General features: G+C 44.4%; 1 protein-coding gene across 1 annotated transcript; it reads right to left on the bottom strand.

Moving 5' to 3' along the window:
* Window positions 1-261: 261 nt before the first annotated feature.
* On the bottom strand, window positions 262-19,559 carry RAB12 (RAB12, member RAS oncogene family). The gene is made up of 6 exons (XM_068116657.2): window positions 19,067-19,559; window positions 10,681-10,741; window positions 9,605-9,743; window positions 9,418-9,507; window positions 4,607-4,711; window positions 262-3,406 (listed from the first exon to the last, which is right to left on the bottom strand). Exons 1-6 carry the CDS (start codon window positions 19,254-19,256, stop codon window positions 3,290-3,292), a joined length of 702 nt encoding a protein of 233 aa, XP_067972758.1. The 5' UTR covers window positions 19,257-19,559; the 3' UTR covers window positions 262-3,289.
* Window positions 19,560-20,496: the final 937 nt, after the last annotated feature.

The raw sequence follows: 20,496 nt of genomic DNA, 5'->3' as shown, positions 1-20,496 counted from the left end.
CTCATGTAGAAAGAGAGGAGAGAGGGGGTCGAGAAGCAAAAGTTTAATGTTTTTTCATCCCCTATGGATTTGCTTGGTTAGGGGTAGCATTATCCTCTTCACGTGAAAGGGCAAGGAGAAAACGTCGACCCAAAACAAACTCGCCGGGATGAGTGAAACTGGACCAAATTTGGGGTCATTATAAACCAAAATGGGGTGCACAATTCGGGTCAGGAACCTCTTAGATCCCAAAGCTCATAGAAAAGACGTGAGACATGAAGCTCACATGTTCTAAATGACTGAATCCTTTATTACAAACCGTGGTTCAGCACAATTCGTCGTAAAAGACAAAAGCCCGCATTTCAATCGCCAGCTCCTTCTGCCTGTAATCTTTGACATTCAAAAACTTCGGGACTGAATTGATCAGACAAAAGCAAATTAATTCAAGTTGAAATTGCCAAGGTTGGGGGAGGAACAACAACAAAAAAAAAGGCAGCAAAGCTTCAAAGTTGCGAAACAACTTTTAACAAACTTGATATAAACTCAACTCATACAAGATTCCTCAGCGGATGAAAACTTTGCACCAAACGACATCATAAACACTTTGCTTAAATTACATGTCAAGGCGGTTAACTCGAGGATAACGGATTTCAACTCAACAATACCAAATTTCAACTCGACGATAACAGATTTCAACTCGACGATAACAGATTTCAACTCGACGATAACAGATTTCAACTCGACGATAACAGATTTCAACTCGACGATAACAGATTTCAACTCGACGATAACAGATTTCAACTCGACGATAACAGATTTCAACTCGACGATACCAGATTTGAACTCGACGATACCAGATTTGAACTCGACGATACCAGATTTGAACTCGACGATACCAGATTTGAACTCGACGATACCAGATTTGAACTCGACGATACCAGATTTGAACTCGACGATACCAGATTTGAACTCGACGATACCAGATTTGAACTCGACGATACCAGATTTGAACTCGACGATACCAGATTTGAACTCGACGATACCAGATTTGAACTCGACGATACCAGATTTGAACTCGACGATACCAGATTTGAACTCGACGATACCAGATTTGAACTCGACGATACCAGATTTGAACTCGACGATACCAGATTTGAACTCGACGATACCAGATTTGAACTCGACGATACCAGATTTGAACTCGACGATACCAGATTTGAACTCGACGATACCAGATTTGAACTCGACGATACCAGATTTGAACTCGACGATACCAGATTTGAACTCGACGATACCAGATTTGAACTCGACGATACCAGATTTGAACTCGACAATACCAGATTTGAACTCGACAATACCAGATTTGAACTCGACAATACCAGATTTGAACTCGACAATACCAGATTTGAACTCGACAATACCAGATTTGAACTCGACAATACCAGATTTGAACTCGACAATACCAGATTTGAACTCGACAATACCAGATTTGAACTCGACAATACCAGATTTGAACTCGACAATACCAGATTTGAACTCGACAATACCAGATTTGAACTCGACAATACCAGATTTGAACTCGACAATACCAGATTTGAACTCGACAATACCAGATTTGAACTCGACAATACCAGATTTGAACTCGACAATACCAGATTTGAACTCGACAACGACAGATTTCAACTCGACAACGACAGATTTCAACTCGACAACGACAGATTTCAACTCGACAACGACAGATTTCAACTCGACAACGACAGATTTCAACTCGACAACGACAGATTTCAACTCGACGACAACAACAGATTAACTCGACAACAACAGATTTCAACTCGACAATACCAGATTTCAACTCGACAATACCAGATTTCAACTCGACAATACCAGATTTCAACTCTACAATACCAGATTTCAACTCGACAATACCAGATTTCAACTCGACAATACCAGATTTCAACTCGACAATACCAGATTTCAACTCGACAATACCAGATTTCAACTCGACAATACCAGATTTCAACTCGACAATACCAGATTTCAACTCGACAATACCAGATTTCAACTCGACAATAACAGTTTCAACTCGACAATAACAGATTTCAACTCTACAATAACAGAGCGCCCTTCAATTCCTAGGCCACAAGTCAACTCAGGTAGCAAAGGTATAAATTGTACACAAACACGATGATGCATACGATGACTACGATATGTACCGTAGTCTTTACAAAGCATTGGAGCTGCCAAAGCAGTTTCCTACCAAGGTCCTACACTGGGTTGTTTGCCATTGCCTTCCCAGCAGTGTCAGGGCAGCGTATAAAGATAATGCCGTCCACAGACTAACGTCGGTAGACAGGGCATGCGGTTCAACGTCCATCCGAAGGACGGCACACCCTGACGCACCACCTGCTTGCGAAACACCAGGATGACAGTTTACAGCCAGGTTAAGATTCAAACCCAGACTACGCAGTTCGGAGGTGAGTTGACGCATATACAAAGCAAAACCTGACGTCAGAGTGCAGTTAAAAGTCGCTCTCACCGAACCTGAAAGTTCACAACTCCTACAGATGAGGATTCTGATGGTTCAATCTAAATACTCCGATTCAAGCTGCAAACGCGACCCCCAAATAAAGTCTCATTGCAGATGTCAGCAAGTTGCTGAAACGACGAGCAACGGTGTTTGAAATAAAAGTTTAAATAAAATTAAAACAAGCATACTTCTCACTAGCAATGCCATCAATGATGATGATAATAATAATAATAATAATACAGTACGCAGCATACGACGGCCTATTTGCTGAGAATTTGATCACTTCTCATATCGGAATCCCCTTCAATTCCCACCCCTCCTCGTCTCTCCAACGTCTCAGACTCCAAGGACGGGTTTAAATCTGGACACCATTTGCCCAGAAAACAAATCCTTACGAGTGCTGATGTCAAAGGGAGTTAGACAGGTCACATGTGCAAGACAAGAGCTCCAGAATAATGGGTTACCAAATTGGGTGTCATTGCGGAAGGAATTGCGTTCGATGAGAGAGCAGAGCATTTCTCATACACTCTTGCGAAACTACCACGGTACACCATAGAATGCGAATGACGTGCGATGCAGCAATGTGAACAACAACCGGGTGAATCAGCCCTTTATGCGAACCCTTCACTGTGAGATCATTTTGAGTTCCATGGGGGTGGATATCGAGGCGGGGACACGACCATTGTGCGCATTTTATCGAAGCAAATAATCACGCGTGGTCACGTTGGAAAAAGCGGACGGACTTGCAGGGCAGCGGAACGAATGGTGCTCCTCAAAGATGCACTAGCAGCAGCGTCGTGCCGGCGGGTTGCTTGGGTGCTCGGGGAAGGCATTGCGGTCTTGCTGGAGAGAGAAAGAGTTCGCGCTCAACTCATGAGGAAACGCCGGCTCCAGTGGCATCTACGCACACGCGTGCACAACAGCAATCACAATAACGGAAGAACTTCCTTTTCTTCCAATAAAGTGCAAAGACCTCCAAGGAGTATTATCACATCGTCTTGAGTCTTAAAAAGGAAATGAAAACCACCAACAAGAGGCAGTGTGCAGTGGTTAAGGTTATGTATACAACCACCAAAAAGAGGCAGTGTGCAGTGGTTAAGGTTATGTTTTCAACAACCAACAAGAGGCAGTGTGCAGTAGTTATGGTTATGTATACAACCACCAAAAAGAGGCAGTGTGCAGTGGTTCAGGTTATGTTTTCAACAACCAACAAGAGGCAGTGTGCAGTAGTTATGGTTATGTATACAACCACCAAAAAGAGGCAGTGTGCAGTGGTTAAGGTTATGTTAACAACTTTCTTTGAACAGTGATGTTTGTTGATGGGAATGGAGGGCCTTCCTTACTCGAGGCAAAAAGTTAAACAAAGCCGGAACCACAACATGTACGTAGTTTGCCATCAAATCAAATTACTTGGGGCCTTTTGGTATGTCGCCGTTTCAGACTTGAACCATCATTAGGAAAACAAAATGGATACTTGTAAACAAAAGGACGAAAGAAAAAAACCCACAAGTATTCGCAAAAGAAAAGGGAAATAGAAGAAGCAATATGTCGACGACTATGACAGCAGCCGCAGGTATTCCCACATTGTGGGTCAGTCCGAATACTTGGGCCCACGTCTTTCATGAATCAGCTAGCCAGGCCGAACATTCGAGCAAAGGTTATTTGGACAAAAAAAAAATCATTTTTCCGGGTTACCACGAGGACACCATGGTATATTTAACACCCACCACCTAATGTGAGTACACGGGACACCTGGCTTAACATCCATCTGAGGGACCGAGAGCACTTTGTGATGCAACACCCGGTCTGTGAAACTCCAATCAGGCCGTTTACAGCCGGATCGGGAATATAACCCAGACAAGACAGCTCAAAAGGCAAGCGCGCTACCTCTCCACCATTGTCAGACCCCGGCAAACTAATAACTGACTTTATGGGAAAGTACCTCCAATAAAGGGCAAAACAGAAGAGAAAGGGAAATGACGAGAAAGTCATCCCAATGACAAACTCAAACAAGTGACGATGAAACAGCAAACACAAAGTGAGAGCAAAAGCAGCAGATTCATCAAATCGTTTAAAGCAGAAGTGACGAGAGAGACCTACCTTTCTGACAACGTCTTCCACAAGTCGATGGAACAGGTCGTCCACATTGCTGTTGTCCTTCGCGCTCGATTCACAAAAACGCATCCCGCAATATTGTCTGGCAAACTGGAATCAACAATAACGGGGCGTGGTAAATTCGGTAAAATGGGCCCAAAGCAAACATTTGATATATAGTAATAAATTAGATGGATGATTGGCACCGAAAATCTTCAACATTGAGACCATCACCTTGTTTGCACTGCTCAGCCCAAGTGAAGCGATGTTTGGTAACAAGGTATTGGTACATCAAACAGTTGTTAGTTATTGCAATTCACATACTTGGAGTAATAAATGTTATTATAATGGAGCAAACATATAGGGTTAGGCATGTATGTATGCATGCATGTATGTATATATGTGACCAAAACGTCTTCTTCTTCAAATATATATAAACACAAAAAACACGGTCCGTAAAGCCATGAGGTGGTGAAGCCATGTGACAATATATATATATTTTTGAATACAAAGTCGAGGCTCGTGTAAGAGCTAAAACATAAATCATAAACACGTAGAACATATAATAAAGAGCGGGAGACAAGAGGGAGAGAGAGAGAGAGGGAAGCACAACAACAGTAGAGAACAGGGACACCAGGAGATCTGTGGAAGGGAGAGGGCTGGGGTGGGTTACACGGGATAAACAAGATGGACACCACAAGGACTTTCAGGAAAGAAAACCGAATTTGAAGGAGGTGGATTAATGGGGGGTAGAAAAGATCAAGGTTTTGGATGGGGTAAGATAAGAGATGGTGATGAACAGCTGTTTTAAAGACCTGGAGGGTGGAGTGGGATTGAAGAGAGTGAGGGAGTTTGTTCCAGAGGCGGGAGAAAAGAGGAATGAAAGAGTGAAGGAGAGCAGAGAGTCTTGATTTTGGCAGTTTCACCAGGAGAGGGTTACTAGCAGATCTTGTGGGACCTGAAGGAATATTTGGGGGACAGAGCACAGACAGAGCTCAGGGACCTAGGCCGGAGAGGAGTCTGTCGAAGACAGAAAGACCACCTACCTGCCTGCGGTGAGTGAGTGAAAGGTCCTCGGAGTTAGCTTCATCGCGGGAGCCAATCCCGCGGGTTCCAATCGCGGGTTCCAATGATTCTGAAAGCTTTGGTTTCAACAGCGTGAAGCCGAGCTAGGTGTGAGGCAGGAGCACCGGCCCAGAGGGGGAGAGCAGTATTCCATTGAGCTGCGGATGAAAGCCTTGTATGTGGTGAGGAGCTCAGGTGTGCGAAGGAAGGACTTTGCACGATGGAGGATGCCCAGTCGGAAACTGGCTTTGGAGGCCAGCATGGAAATGTGGTTTTCCCAAGAAAGATCATGGCAGATAGTGAGACCCAAAAGCTTGTGTGACAGAACTTCTTGGAGAGGATTGTTGAGAAAGTAGATTGGAGGGTTGTCCAGACGGTCTTCATGGAGAGACAAAGTGAGAGTGTGAGATTCGTCAGGATTGAAAGACATGTTCCACTTGTTTGACCAGTCTGTGATTTTATCTGCTTCAACTTTGCTGTGTAAGCTTCTTTAATGTTAGCTGTCTTACTGAACTTCTCTGATAAACATTCTAATTTGACTTCAAGTGTAATTTGTCTCTCCATTTTCTGGACAGGAAGTAGGCCTTCCACCACTTTTGGGTTCCATGCTTCACAAAACCAATGCAACAGATCTCCATTTGCTTGAACACATTTATATTGATCATCCCTGACATCTTCGCGTGAATACCTATCAAGATCTGAGCTTCTTACAAGATTCACAAGTGGTCTTGGGTCTCGGATTCTTTGGTTTAGCTATCTTCCCTCATCATGAGTAACTGGAGGTGCCATAGTTACTAATATACCTGTTCAACCTTATCAGTATGAAATATGTCCACAAGAAGCCAGATGAGATTTGCCACTCAAAAATAAGGCAACTTCTTGTTACCAAGTTAATACCAGACACCAACCGAGATGAAGAAGATTCAAGCTCCTCAGGCCTGTATTTCACTCCATGAGATTCTCCCCAATTTACCTAAACACTGCATGCCTCTGTCCAGAGCTCCATCCCAGGCCCAACCACAACTGATGCAGCAGTGATGGGGGCGAGTTCCCCAGCCTCAAGATGGGGCGAAGCCGCAAGATTGAACCTCCCTCCACGTTGAGCTAGGCACACTGCTGCCCTGGCTGCTGCACACGGAAATAGGTATATCGGGGTGTCGCCCATGGTCTCCCCCGAGCCACGCTAGGCTCTCGGAGCGCTGGTGTCTTGTCTTCGCCCCTACCGCAATGAAGCCAACTGCCTCACAAGAACCCACAGCGCGACTCTCTCAAACTCCGTTCTCACTCAGAGGATGTGATTCATTTCACCTGGTGATTATGTACCAAAATGGCCGAACGTTTGCCCACCCTTCGCTTTCTTTACTCCAATCTCCTCTTAAGGTGTTTCTTTTCTCCCACACTCCTCAATTACAATAGCGACGTACTTGCACCACTTTTTGTTGTCGTCATCGTCCTCTCTCCCCCCCCCCCCCCCACCCTCCTTCCTTCCACCCCCCACCCCCTCCTTACATCCCCCCCTAACCCGCCTCTCCCATCAAAGATTCACAATTCAAGGTTGAAGACAAATCGTGAATGCAGACCCGGTTTTAATCCAATGCTAAGATGTCTCCAAGTTGTGCCGAGAGTTCATGGGTTTTGATAGTGGGGCATATCCCCAACAAATACAATGTGAACGGAACCATGGCGAAAGGCATATATGCTTATATATAAAACGTATTACAAGTCTAACACTGACCGACTCAGATGTTTAATACTTTCTTGGTTGGCTACAAAGTTGAGATTTTGCAGAATGATGCAACTCAAAGAAACAATTCCAGAAAAAGAAGAAGAACAAGAAAAAAAGTACAGATACATTCAAAGTACACCGCCTGCATGCCAAATAAATAAACAACATCCTCCAGCGCAGCATTGCTGGAGAGCCTTCGGCGCCCGGCAATGTGCAGCACATAGGGACGGTATTGGGAGGGAGAGATGTACAATAATTGATTGATTAATTGCGTAATTCAAATAAATAAATAATAATCATAAAATAATTTCTTAATCAATTGGCTAATAACATACCTCGACCACTAGTGTTTCATCCAACGCTGTAACTTTTTGAAAATTAAATAAGCCAATAATCGTAAACATGGATTTTTTTTGATTAATAAAATAATTAATCGATTAATTGACTAATCAATAAATAATAAATCAATTCATTGATGAATCAATAAATCAAAAATATCCTTTATAGCCACATCACTTGGTTACTGTTGTGTCCAAATATCAGCTTCCTCAATAAATAAGTGATTAATAATGAAATTTTAAAAAAATAATCGTAAAATAATTAATTTATTAATCAATTGGCTAATAGCATACCTAAACCACCACCATATTATCCAAATCTGTAGCTTAAAAAAAAAAACAGTCATTAATCGAATAATTAATCTATTAATTAATAAATCAAAAATAGCCTTCACAGCCAAATCACGGTCATCGTCACGTCCAAATATCACCTTCCTAGCTCAAAAGGTGCCCGAGATAATGCTCAGACGAGAAAGGAAATAAATAAGTACTTAATTAATCGATAATAATTATAACTAATCAATTAATTGATTAATCAAAAAACAAAAAATACCAAAAAAAAATCCTCCCAACGTCCACTCCGTCCTTCCTTCTCGCTCTCATGAGAATGTTTTTGTTATCCAGTTATCTGCATGTGAAGTGGTAAGGATGTGTGGTTTGAAGTCGTTAACAAGAGATTTAGTTACTCCAATCAAAGTAAAATTTTATGCATCAACTTGTTAAAGTGTCGAGTCCCATTGGTGACGACATAAAAACCACAAAACTAAGATTTGATTATTTTCACGTAGACAAAGAAACCAAACTAAGGCTTTATTACCCTCGCCAGAGGAGAGGGTATTGCATTTGAGTCCGTTTGTCTGTTTGTCCGCACAGAATAAATACGATTTTCTCTGCAACCGTTGGTCCGATTGACAGGAAATTTTCACCATAGGTGCAACTCCACCTGTAGAATTTTTAAATGATAATTATGACCATCGGTCACGTGGTTCGGTCGCCATCTTGGAAAAACCGAAAAAGTTTGCATCTCTACATCTCCAAAAGCGCTGAATAGAAAAAAAATGACACGTGGCTCATTGCAAAGAACTCTCCATGGGGAATAAAATATGTTCATGATGTCATAGGTGCCTCCATTATGACGTCATAATTCGACAAGTACAAAACCATGCAATCAAGATGAAATTTCTTGAGCGCCATGTCGGCATAAACTGGTGGAGAAAAAAATAATACTGATGACGTCATCGGTCACGTGGTTCAGCCGCCATCTTGGAAAACCGAAAAACGTTGCACCTCTATATCTCCGAAAGGGCTGAATAGAAAAAATTGAGACATGGCTCATTGTAAAGAACTCTCCATGGGGAATAAAATATGTTAATGATGATGTCATAGGTGCCTCCAGTATGACGTCATAATTCGACAAGTATAAAACTTCATCTGATCAAAATTAAAATTCTTGAGCATAATCTAGGAATAAATTAGTTTAGAAAAAAAATAATGACGTCATCGGTTACGTGGTTCGGCCGCCATATTTGTTTTAACAAAAGCCTTAAAAACCACTGAAAATGCATCCTGGCGAGGGTTTGCAATCTCCGATTGCTCTTTTCCTTGTTCTTTTTAGATTAAAAGTCATGAGAGATAAGGAAGCTGAAAGGGGGGAAAATATATATATACACAAGGGCAACCATGCTCACCTGTTCGCCCTCGTCACGCCGCACCTCCCGCTCCGTTTCCCGATCCAACTTGTTCCCGACCAGCAATAGGTCAGCATCCTCCGATGCGTACTAAAGGTTTGGATTCAAAACAGCGACCATCATGTAAGTTCACGGTGCACTTGTTCATTTCACAAAAATGGCTTCAAGCTGGCAAGCTGTTATCAACCTTGTCGACCATTTTCATCCACTTGCCCAGATCTTCGAACGTCTCGCGCTTCGTGAGGTCATACACGATCAGGATTCCCTTGGCGTTACGGTAGTACGCAGACGTTATGCTGTTGAAACGCTCCTGTCCGGCGGTATCCCTGGAAAGAAAAACGGCATCGACGGCCCGATGTAGTTTCCATGCCAGAGCTCACGATCTGACTGGATAAATTACACGATCCGGTTGCTGACATTAGTTCTTCTGATCTTAATCCACGTCCCCTTCACATCGTTAAGGCAAGGGAGGCAGAGAAGGCCAAGAGGGGTCGGGGAGTTGTCAATGGGGGTGAGGAGGAGGGAGGTTACGAGGGTGATTTTTTTCTGAGAGCTACACGTTTACACATTGTAGAAAACTCAAATGCTAGCAGAATATTGTCTTCCATACCAGATATAGGGCCAGGTAAAAACAAGGTGACAGATGCATAAAAGGTAACGTAGTGACAGTGGGGGTAGTAGTGTCACAGTTGGCTGAAACAACGAAGGGAATGAACGAGCAGGACGATGAGAGAGAAAAGGGGAACGAAGCAGGAAGCTGCAAATAAGAGGGTTTGTTCAGTTGGGTTAATGGGGTAGAAAAGGTAATGAGTAGGGCCGGCGGACGACAAGATGGTGGTTCACGATCTGCTCGAAACCTTGGAGGGCGAGATTGAACGGCCCCTGGAAGACAGTTCTACAAATGGTGGAGAAGTACGTCTCATTCGTACAAGATGGTCTTCGTGGACGTGGACCTTCACTCGACCCAGATTGGATGCTGACCAGGTGACCTTCCAGGGAAGGTTATCCACTCCCTTTCCCAAAAATAACCCCAGTCAAAAACAATGCTATTTTTCACCATCAGCTCTATTGGTCCAACCATTACAACTAGAAGCCATTTCTACATGGCATGGCATGCATTTCGGTAAACATCAACACAGGGGCGATTTCCACAAGAACCATCCTCGTATAACCCGAAGAAGAAGAAGCAAAGAAAACGTGAAACGTTTGATTTTGCATCGACGTAAACAACAACACTTGATCAAAATCAAAATCAAAACTCACCAGATCTGAAGCCTGATTTTCTTGTCTCCAACATCTATCGTCCTGATTTTGAAGTCTACACCTGCACAAACAGATGAACACCTCACTCGTCATTTATGCAGTGGCAGGTAGTACAGGAAGCAACGAGCCATGCACAGAGCGGTTCATCCATGCAAATCCCGGGCGATTGTTCGTGAAGCCAACGAGCACATTCGTGCGGAGCGGGTTGAAGGAGAAAACAGAGGGAGACTTTGAGGGGGGGGGGGGGGGGGGGAATTAAAAATAATAGTAAATAAAATTATATAATTATAAATAATATAATAAATAAAAAATAATAAATAATTGAATAAATAAAAAAGAAATAGTTATTAAATAATATAATAATTTTTTTTATATAATTCAAAATAATATAATAATAATTTTTTTTAACAACAAACACCGCATTTTAAGGCCATTTTCCCTGCTAGAGCGGGGGTTAGCCTTGCGGTCCCCATGACAATCTTCAAAAATAAATAAATAAAAAATTGAATAAAAAAAAACAATGAGAAAAAATAAATGATTTTTATTAAATAATATAATAAATAAAATAATATAATTATAGATAATATAATAAATAAATAAAAATAATAATAAATAAATAAAAAATGTACTAAAATAAATAAATATCATAAAGAATGAGAGCAAGGGGAGGACACATAGGGTGCCCAAGATGGATACAGCGGCAAACTCTCCATCACAGAAGTTGAAGGAAAGAGCTGGGATTGGGGATGGTTGATGGGGGTAGAAAAGATGAAACCTGTGGATGGGGGATACCACCTGAGATGATGGTGAACAGCTGTCTTGAGGCCCTGGAAGGATGAATGAGATTGAAGAGACCGTGGACATTGTTTTCACAAGTGGGGATAGAAGGAGGAAATAGAGGTGAGCAGTAGGTCTGGATTTTGGGAGTTTCACCACAAGGAGGTTACGAGCAGATCGTGTCTCCCCCCCCCCCCCCCCCACCCCCCACAGAAACCTGGGGTGGGGTGGTGGGAACAGCCAATGATTGAGAAGGCCTTGGTTTCCATGGCTTGAAGCCGAGTGAGGTGTGGGTCAGGGGGGCAGCCCAGAAAGGAGAGCAGCACTCCATCAAACTGAAAATGAAAGCATTGTAGGTAGATAAACATTGAGTTGTGCCAAGAAAAGACTGCATGACGAGGGATGCCCAGGTAGTGTTTGGTGACAAACTTGGATATGTGGTGTGCCCAAGAAGGACAATGACTAATAGTGAGGCCCCAAAGTTTGAGTGACTGAACTTCTTCGAGAGGATTGTTTCGGAAGTAGATGGAAAGGTTCAGCAGACGGTCTCTTCGGAGAGACAAAGAGAGAGTGTAAGATTTGTCAGGATTGAAAAACATATTCCAGGTGCTTACACCAGTTCACGATTCCAACAAGGTCTGCAGAGAGGGAAGAGGTTGCAGCAGGCATATCAGAAGGATGACGGATGTCACGGAAAAGGATGGAATCATCGGCAAATAGAGATAGAGAACTTTACAGAGTGCCAGAAGGATCATTGATGAAGAAGAGGACTGGGCCCAAGGCACTGCCTTGGGGCACTTGAGCTTTGCCAGGGAGAGGAGATGAGAGGGGATCCTGTTGATTTCCACCTGTTGGCTATGAGAGTGGAGGAAGTCAGTAATCCATAAGTGGAGTTAGATTTGGATGCCATAGGCAGAGATTGTGGAGAGCAAGGCGAGGTGCCAGACTGTCGCATGCCCGATACATGTCGAGAGAGACAGCCCTGATCTCGTGTCTGAGATTGAACTCCTCCATCCATTGTTGGAGGAGCATAAGTGGCACGTCGAAGGTAGTTACGAGGTGTGAATCCGAATTGACGATCTCAGATCAGGCCAAGCAAGAAAGGTAAAGATTTGATGTCGACTGCGATGGATTATACGACCGTGCCGAGGATTGGAAGTAAGGCGATAGGTCGGTAGTTAAGGGGGATCGGTTGTTGTACCTTTTTTATGCAAGGCAGTGATGTTGGCCGATTTCCAAGGTGTTGGGAGGTAACCTGTGGTAAAAGATAGGGTGAAAAGGGCAGAAAGAGGATGTGCAAGTGCAGGTTTTTAAGACACGTGTACTGATGCCTTCCGGGCCAGTTGCAGCATCGGAGTTCAGGGTCGCCAGAAATGTCTGGGAGCAGTTGGGTACGCCGGGGAAGAGTGGGTACAGAGAGTGATCGGTTGTGGACAATATTTGGTGGAAACACAGAATTGAGGCATCCGGCCCTCTCACGAGCAGAGTCGGCTGTGGTGCCGTTTGAAGACAGGAAAAGGTGCCTGGACGGGAGCATACTCTGGAGACAGACTTGACAAGGCACCACCAGGTGGAGACAAGTTTGAAAGTTCATTCTTGAGACTTGAGGTTGGCGAGACATTTTCTGGTTCTCCTGAGAGTGGACACACACTTGTTGCGGGCCTCGTGGAATGATCCGACGTTGCCTTTGGTTGGATTTGCCTTCCAGAAAGATGAGGCAAGTTGTTTCAAGGAAACTGCATCACCACACGCTTCAGTGGACCATGGGCGGGAGGAAGTGTATCACAATTGATATGATATTCCTATTTCGTCGACAGAAAAACTGGGCTGGTCAAGTGATGAGCCAAGAGTCAGGTAAACATGTAATACTTGAGAATAGCTGATGGGATTTAAAACTTGCTCCAAGTATTTTTATGATGTAATAATGTGGGCAGAGACATATCGGTCGACGTCGAGAAGTCGAAGAGTGCCGTTCTAGTTTTTCCACGATTTTCAGACCTAAACAAACGTACAGAGAATTTCCTTGTGGGAGAAGGGAGAGGTGTTGTGCAGGTGGGTGGGTAGCTTAAATCCTTGTCCAGATTCTGAAGTATTCCCACCCAAAATTTGGGGCCTCTTGGTGTTTTTTTTTTTGTTTTTTTTCTTAAATACAGAGTCGAGGCTCGTGAAAGAGCTAACATTTATCAAACAAACAAATCGAACAAACAAGCAAACAAAGTATATAAAAAGGGGAGTGGTCGACAAGATGGGGAGAGAAGGGGAGGAAGCACACAAACACAACATTTGAGAGCCGGGACATCGGGAGATGTGTGGGAGGGAGAGGGGCGGGGGGGGGGGGGGGCAGGATAGGTATAAAACGCAAGGACACCAAGGACTTCCAGGAAAGAAGTCGGCACCTCAAAAAGTGGTAGTACAAACACTTTAAAATAAGATGCAGCACACGGACGTAGGTTTAGATGAAGTGTGAGATCCGTTAGACGATGGACGTATGAAACGTATGGGATCACAAACTGTAACCATCATGAGCCCCGCACTTGTGTGGGAATTTCAAACAGGCCAACCCGGGGTTGTATTGGGTTAATAATCCTCTCCATCGAGTCATCAGCGGATCTTGCCAAACAATGGAAAATGGCGGCAGGGTAGAAGCTGCCAAGACTGCCAGAGTTAAAGTCATCGGTTGTGTACTTGGAACTGTTGGACGAGTGATTTGAGTGCGGACTTCCTTCCTGGACACATGCATTTTTCGAGTAACCTCTTCCAACATGGAGGCTTTCTGCTCACCTACACTATTGTTGCATTTGTTGTCCGGTTGCACGGTAAGAGTCTGGCGGGTCACGTCAAAGCGACCACGACAGTCAACCACTTTGAAGACTCACTGTGGTATCCTTGCGTCAAACCCACGTTACCGTGCAGATTGGGGTCCCCAAACAGGATGAGTGTAACACCGATAGGCGTCACGTGCCTTGATCTAATAAGGCCGAGCAACCCTGAAGGCCACATGATGCGGAGACCGCGATCAATCGTCCTGAATTGACAAGCGATCAACCTGACACCCAGAATAGACCACCCCCCCCCCCCAATCCCCCCCCCCCCAACCCTTCTCGAGACCAAATCAGGTTTAACAACGGCAATAATGGCACAGGGAGGGAAGTTATAAGGAAGTAATTGATCAATTACAACAACACAAAACCCCTTAAACCCACTACCGGCATACGCATGAAGGAACCAACGGCAGATCCTTAATTGGTGATACCCGAGGGCCCATCGGACAGTCATAGGAAGTAGACACCACAAGCTGACAAGTTCGAGTGACCCCTTACAACATGGAGACTTACTGCTCACCTGCACGATTCTGTTTCCCTTTTCTCCCACTTTTCCAAACCACCACTATCCTCTCGAGTTTGACCGTCCATTTTATCATGGCAGCACAACTTTTTCTATCTCTTCGTCTTTGCAAGCTGAACCCGTAATGGTTGTTGCGCTCTTGCTGACCTCTCACCTCTACATAGCACCTGCCCCCCTCCTGGGTCAAACACATTCCACCAGAAACCAGTTCCTTGTCACCTTCCTGAAGCCAAAACTCGATGCTCACCTATATTATTTCAAATCCCTCTCTTCTTGCTTGTGGAACCATCTTCCCGAGACACTTGGCCCGAACTATTCCTAACAGAAAAAGGTCCGTTTTCCTCAGCTCTTCCCGGTGGGATGTCAAGTCTGTTGCCCAATCATCTCATGGTTTCAGCCATTTCCAACTACTAAGCTTTACTACACCTGCTAAGTCTCCATCACCACCCTTCTCCTGCTCTCCCCACACTGTACACTGTGGTGCCTACGTTTGTTGTCGTCCCACTGTTTCCCCATTTTGTTTGTCGATCCATTGGCCCCTGTTGTACGAGCCTCAATACTGTACATGTTACAAAAATAGCATTATAAAAAACATGGCGGAGGTTTTGGTTGAGGGTTTAGTAGAGGTTTCATAAGCTGAACCCGTGGAACCCTGAACCCAGTAAAACGTTTTAGTTTAAGTTTTAGTAAAAGTTATAGAAATCAATATGTATGAATATTATGGCTCATGCAAACACCACCACCACCACCACCACCACCACCTGCAGGGAAATCACCATGCTGGGTTACCACACATTCATATCCATGAAAGAGAGTATTACCCTACTTACGAGGTAAAAGCCCTTGGACCTACTTACGAGGTACTAGCCCTTGGACCTACTTACGAGGTACTAGCCCTTGGACCTACTTACGAGGTACTAGCCCTTGGACCTACTTACGAGGTACTAGCCCTTGGACCTACTTACGAGGTGCAGTTTATACTCTGACGTAACAAAACGGTGCAATATTTGATACGAACATTAACATTGCACATCGTCCAATTTCAAAGATCTCTCTCTTGAATAGGTTGTCTATTTACTATGTACTCACAGGATATGATCGAGGGGAGAGTTGAGAAAATAAAGTGAAAGGAGGGAGCAAAGGTGGGAGTAATGGGGAGATGAGTAAGGTAAAGGAGTATGGATGGAGCTACGGGAGGGAAGGACAAAAAAAAAAAAAAAGGGAGGGGGTTTAAAAGAAAGAAAGAGGGAGGGAGGAGGTTGAAAAGAAAGAAAGAGGGAGGAGGTTGAAAAGAAAGAAAGAGGCAGGGAGGTTAGAAAGAAAGAGGGAGGTAGGAGGTTAAAAAGAAAGAGGGAGGGGGTTCAAAAGAAAGAAAGACAGAGGGAGTTCAAAAGAAAGAAAGAGAGGTGGTTCAAAAGAAAGAAAGAGGTGGTTCAAAAGAAAGAAAGAGAGATGGGGTTCAAAAGAAAGGGAGAGGGGGTTCAAAATAAAGGGAGAGGGGGTTCAAAATAAAGGGAGAGGGGGTTCAAAATAAAGGGAGAGGGGGTTCAAAATAAGGGGAGAGGGGGTTCAAAATAAAGGGAGAGGGGGTTCAAAATAAAGGGAGAGGGGGTTCAAAATAAAGGGAGAGGGGGTTCAAAATAAAGGGAGAGGGGGTTCAAAATAAAGGGAGAGGGGGTTCAAAATAAAGGGAGAGGGGGTTCAAAATAAAGGGAGAGGGGGTTCAAAATAAAGGGAGAGGGGGTTCAAAATAAAGGGACAGGGGGTTCAAAATAAAGGGAGAGGAGGTTCAAAATAAAGGGAGAGGGGGTTCAAAATAAGGGGAGAGGGGGTTCAAAATAAAGGGAGAGGGGGTTCAAAATAAAGGGAGAGGGGGTTCAAAATAAAGGGAGAGGGGGTTCAAAATAAAGGGAGAGGGGGTTCAAAATAAAGGGAGAGGAGGTTCAAAATAAAGGGAGAGGGGGTTCAAAATAAAGGGAGAGTGGGTTCAAAATAAAGGGAGAGTGGGTTCAAAATAAAGGGACAGGGGGTTCAAAATAAAGGGAGCGGGGGTTCAAAATAAAGGGAGCGGGGTTCAAAATAAAGGGAGAGGGGTTCAAAATAAAGGGAGAGGGGGTTCAAAATAAAGGGAGAGGGGGTTCAAAATAAAGGGAGAGGGGGTTCAAAATAAAGGGAGAGGGGGTTCAAAATAAAGGGAGAGGGGGTTCAAAATAAAGGGAGAGGGGGTTCAAAATAAAGGGAGAGGGGGTTCAAAATAAAGGGAGAGGGGGTTCAAAATAAAGGGAGCGGGGGTTCAAAATAAAGGGAGCGGAGGTTCAAAATAAAGGGAGAGGAGGTTCAAAATAAAGGGAGAGGGGGTTCAAAATAAAGGGAGAGGGGTTCAAAATAAAGGGAGAGGAGGTTCAAAAGAAAGGGAGAGGGGTTCAAAAGAAAGGGAGAGGAGGTTCAAAAGAAAGGGAGAGGGGGTTCAAAAGAAAGGGAGAGGGGGTTCAAAAGAAAGGGAGAGGGGTTCAAAATAAAGGGAGAGGGGTTCAAAATAAAGGGAGAGGGGTTCAAAATAAAGGGAGAGGGGTTCAAAAGAAAGGGAGAGGGGTTCAAAAGAAAGGGAGAGGGGTTCAAAATAAAGGGAGAGGGGTTCAAAATAAAGGGAGAGGGGTTCAAAATAAAGGGAGAGGGGTTCAAAAGAAAGGGAGAGGGGTTCAAAAGAAAGGGAGAGGGGTTCAAAATAAAGGGAGAGGGGTTCAAAATAAAGGGAGAGGAGGTTCAAAATAAAGGGAGAGGGGGTTCAAAATAAAGGGAGAGTGGGTTCAAAATAAAGGGAGAGTGGGTTCAAAATAAAGGGAGAGTGGGTTCAAAAGAAAGGGAGAGGGGTTCAAAATAAAGGGAGAGGGGTTCAAAATAAAGGGAGAGGGGGTTCAAAATAAAGGGAGAGTGGGTTCAAAATAAAGGGAGAGTGGGTTCAAAAGAAAGGGAGAGGGGTTCAAAATAAAGGGAGAGGGGTTCAAAATAAAGGGAGAGGGGTTCAAAATAAAGGGAGAGGGGTTCAAAATAAAGGGAGGAGGTTCAAAATAAAGGGAGAGGGGGTTCAAAATAAAGGGAGAGGGGGTTCAAAATAAAGGGAGAGTGGGTTCAAAAGAAAGGGAGAGGGGTTCAAAATAAAGGGAGAGGGGGTTCAAAATAAAGGGGGAGGGGGTTCAAATGTTTGACCATATTTGTTCACAAATATATTCATGGAACAAAATCAATTTCCGTGGGAGGAACGATGGTGGAAATGTGATGTTAAACACCTTATGTCAGTGAGGCCTCCATTACGTTCAAATTCAGGGGGAACATTAGTGAGCAACGTTCACAGTTAAAATCAAACTACGACGGATGACGTATGGTCATTTTACTTAGAAAGCCGTTAATGAAACTTATTGAAAAGAGTGGTGTACCACTTATGGCCACCACTTCCACCGCCCCTCATGGACCACCACCCCTCATGGACCATCACTCTCACCGCCCCTCACGGACCACCACCCCTCATGGACCATCACTCTCACCGCCCCTCATGGACCATCACTCTCACCGCCCCTCATGGACCATCACTCTCACCGCCCCTCATGGACCATCACCCCTCATGGACCATCACTCTCACCGCCCCTCACGGACCACTGCTCTCACCACCCCTCATGGACCACCACTCCCACCGCCCCTCATGGACCATCACTCTCACCACCCCTCACTCTCACCGCCCCTCACGGACCACCACCCCTCATGGACCATCACTCTCACCACCCCTCACGGACCACTGCTCTCACCACCCGTCATGGACCACCACTCCCACCGCCCCTCATGGACCATCACTCTCACCACCCCTCACTCTCACCGCCCCTCACTCTCACCGCCCCTCACTCTCACCGCCCCTCACGGACCACTGCTCCCACCACCCCTCACGGACCACCACTCTCACCGCCCTTCACGGACCACCACTCTCACGGACCATCACTCTCACCGCCCCTCACGGACCACCACTCCCACGGACCACCACTCTCATGGACCACCACTCCCACCGCCCCTCATGGACCACCACCCCTCATGGACCATCACTCTCACCACCCCTCACTCTCACCGCCCCTCACGGACCACTGCTCTCACCACCCCTCATGGACCACCACTCCCACCGCCCCTCGCGGACCACCACTCCCACCGCCCCTCGCGGACCACCACTCCCACCGCCCCTCGCGGACCACCACTCCTCACGGACCGCCCCTCCCTCACCTACCAACAGTAGACTTGCAGTTCTCGCTAAATTCTCCTCCGGTGAACGTCTCCAATAAGCTCGTCTTGCCCACACCTCGATCTCCCACCAGGATCAGCTGGACTCGACAATCCACGGGTCTCGCCGTCCTTTGTCTGCTCCGGGCACCACTCGCACTCACACCTTGTACCTGTCCCTGTTTCATTGGCCCCATGCCTTACCTGCCAAGGACCCCCAAAACTGACACCTTGAAAATTCAAACTGTCCAAGTCCGCCTGCGGCCTTTTGTCAAGCAAAAACTTTTTTTTAACACTAACTCTAAACTATCTTTAATAAACTTTAAACCACCTTTTAAAAACTTTTACAACTCCCTTCACGTGACGTTTGTTAAAGTAAAGTTTTTTTTGTTTTTCTTTTCACTGTAAGTTACGGCTTCTTCTTCATCATGTAATACCGAAACGTTTGTTAAAGTAAAGTTTTTTTCTTTTTTTTCACTGTAAGTTACGGCTTCTTCTTCATCATGTAATACCGAAACGTTTGTTAAAGTAAAGTTTTTTTGTTTTTTTTTCACTGTAAGTTACGGCTTCTTCTTCATCATGTAATACCGAAACGTTTAAGTAAAAGTTTTTTTTTGTTTGTTTTAACGTCAAGTTACGGATTCTTCTTCTTCATGTAATACCGAAACGTTTGTTAAAGTAAAGTTTTTTTTTTAACCACATGTTAGGGCTTCTTCTTCACCATGTAATATGGAACGTTTGTTAAAGTTTGTTTTTTGTTTCAACGCCCTGTTACGGCTTCTTCTTCTTTGAATAAGGAACTTTATTTCAGAGCTGAATAAAAGCACTTTAATTATTTTAAAAATAAAATTCCTCTTTCCTCTTTAAATATATAAATCCCGTAAGGTGTAAGTGAAACAGCCAGGTGAAGTTTCCCTCCCGCACACCGATCAGCAAACTTTCCGATATTTACCGGTACCTGTTCCGTTTCAAGGTGAGTTTAATTATCCATTCAATTCAACCTGAAATTCGTTTGATTGGTTTATACAATTCATACTTTGTTTGATTTTGATTCGTTTAAAATACCTATTACCTCATTACGTGGAAAGTGAGAGAAAACGAGAATGTTTTAATTATTTATTTCCTTTGTGCTGATTTTTTTTCAATCATTTTGAGAATGAATTGGTGTCACGTGTCAGCCTTGTGAACAGGTATCGCTATCAAGTTCACCTGATCATGAAATCATTGAACGTTTTTATTCCTCGGTAAGTGTAATGACGTCATGTGACCAGCAGGGGGCGCCGCACTCCTGGTCCGTCCAGTGCCGTATGTATGGAGAGTCTGGCCAATTCGACTATGACGTCATAGGCGCCATTTTGTTACCCAACCAGCATCATGCAATCGTAGCTATAAAGTCACAAATTACAAACTGATTTTTTTCCATCATTTTGAGAATTA

The sequence above is a fragment of the Myxine glutinosa genome, chromosome 5 (assembly GCF_964187855.1).
Source record: "Myxine glutinosa chromosome 5, kmMyxGlut1.1, whole genome shotgun sequence".
Taxonomy (NCBI): domain Eukaryota; kingdom Metazoa; phylum Chordata; class Myxini; order Myxiniformes; family Myxinidae; genus Myxine; species Myxine glutinosa.
The sequence above is the reverse complement of the archived record's forward strand: the minus strand, read 5'-3'. Positions and strand labels throughout refer to the sequence as shown.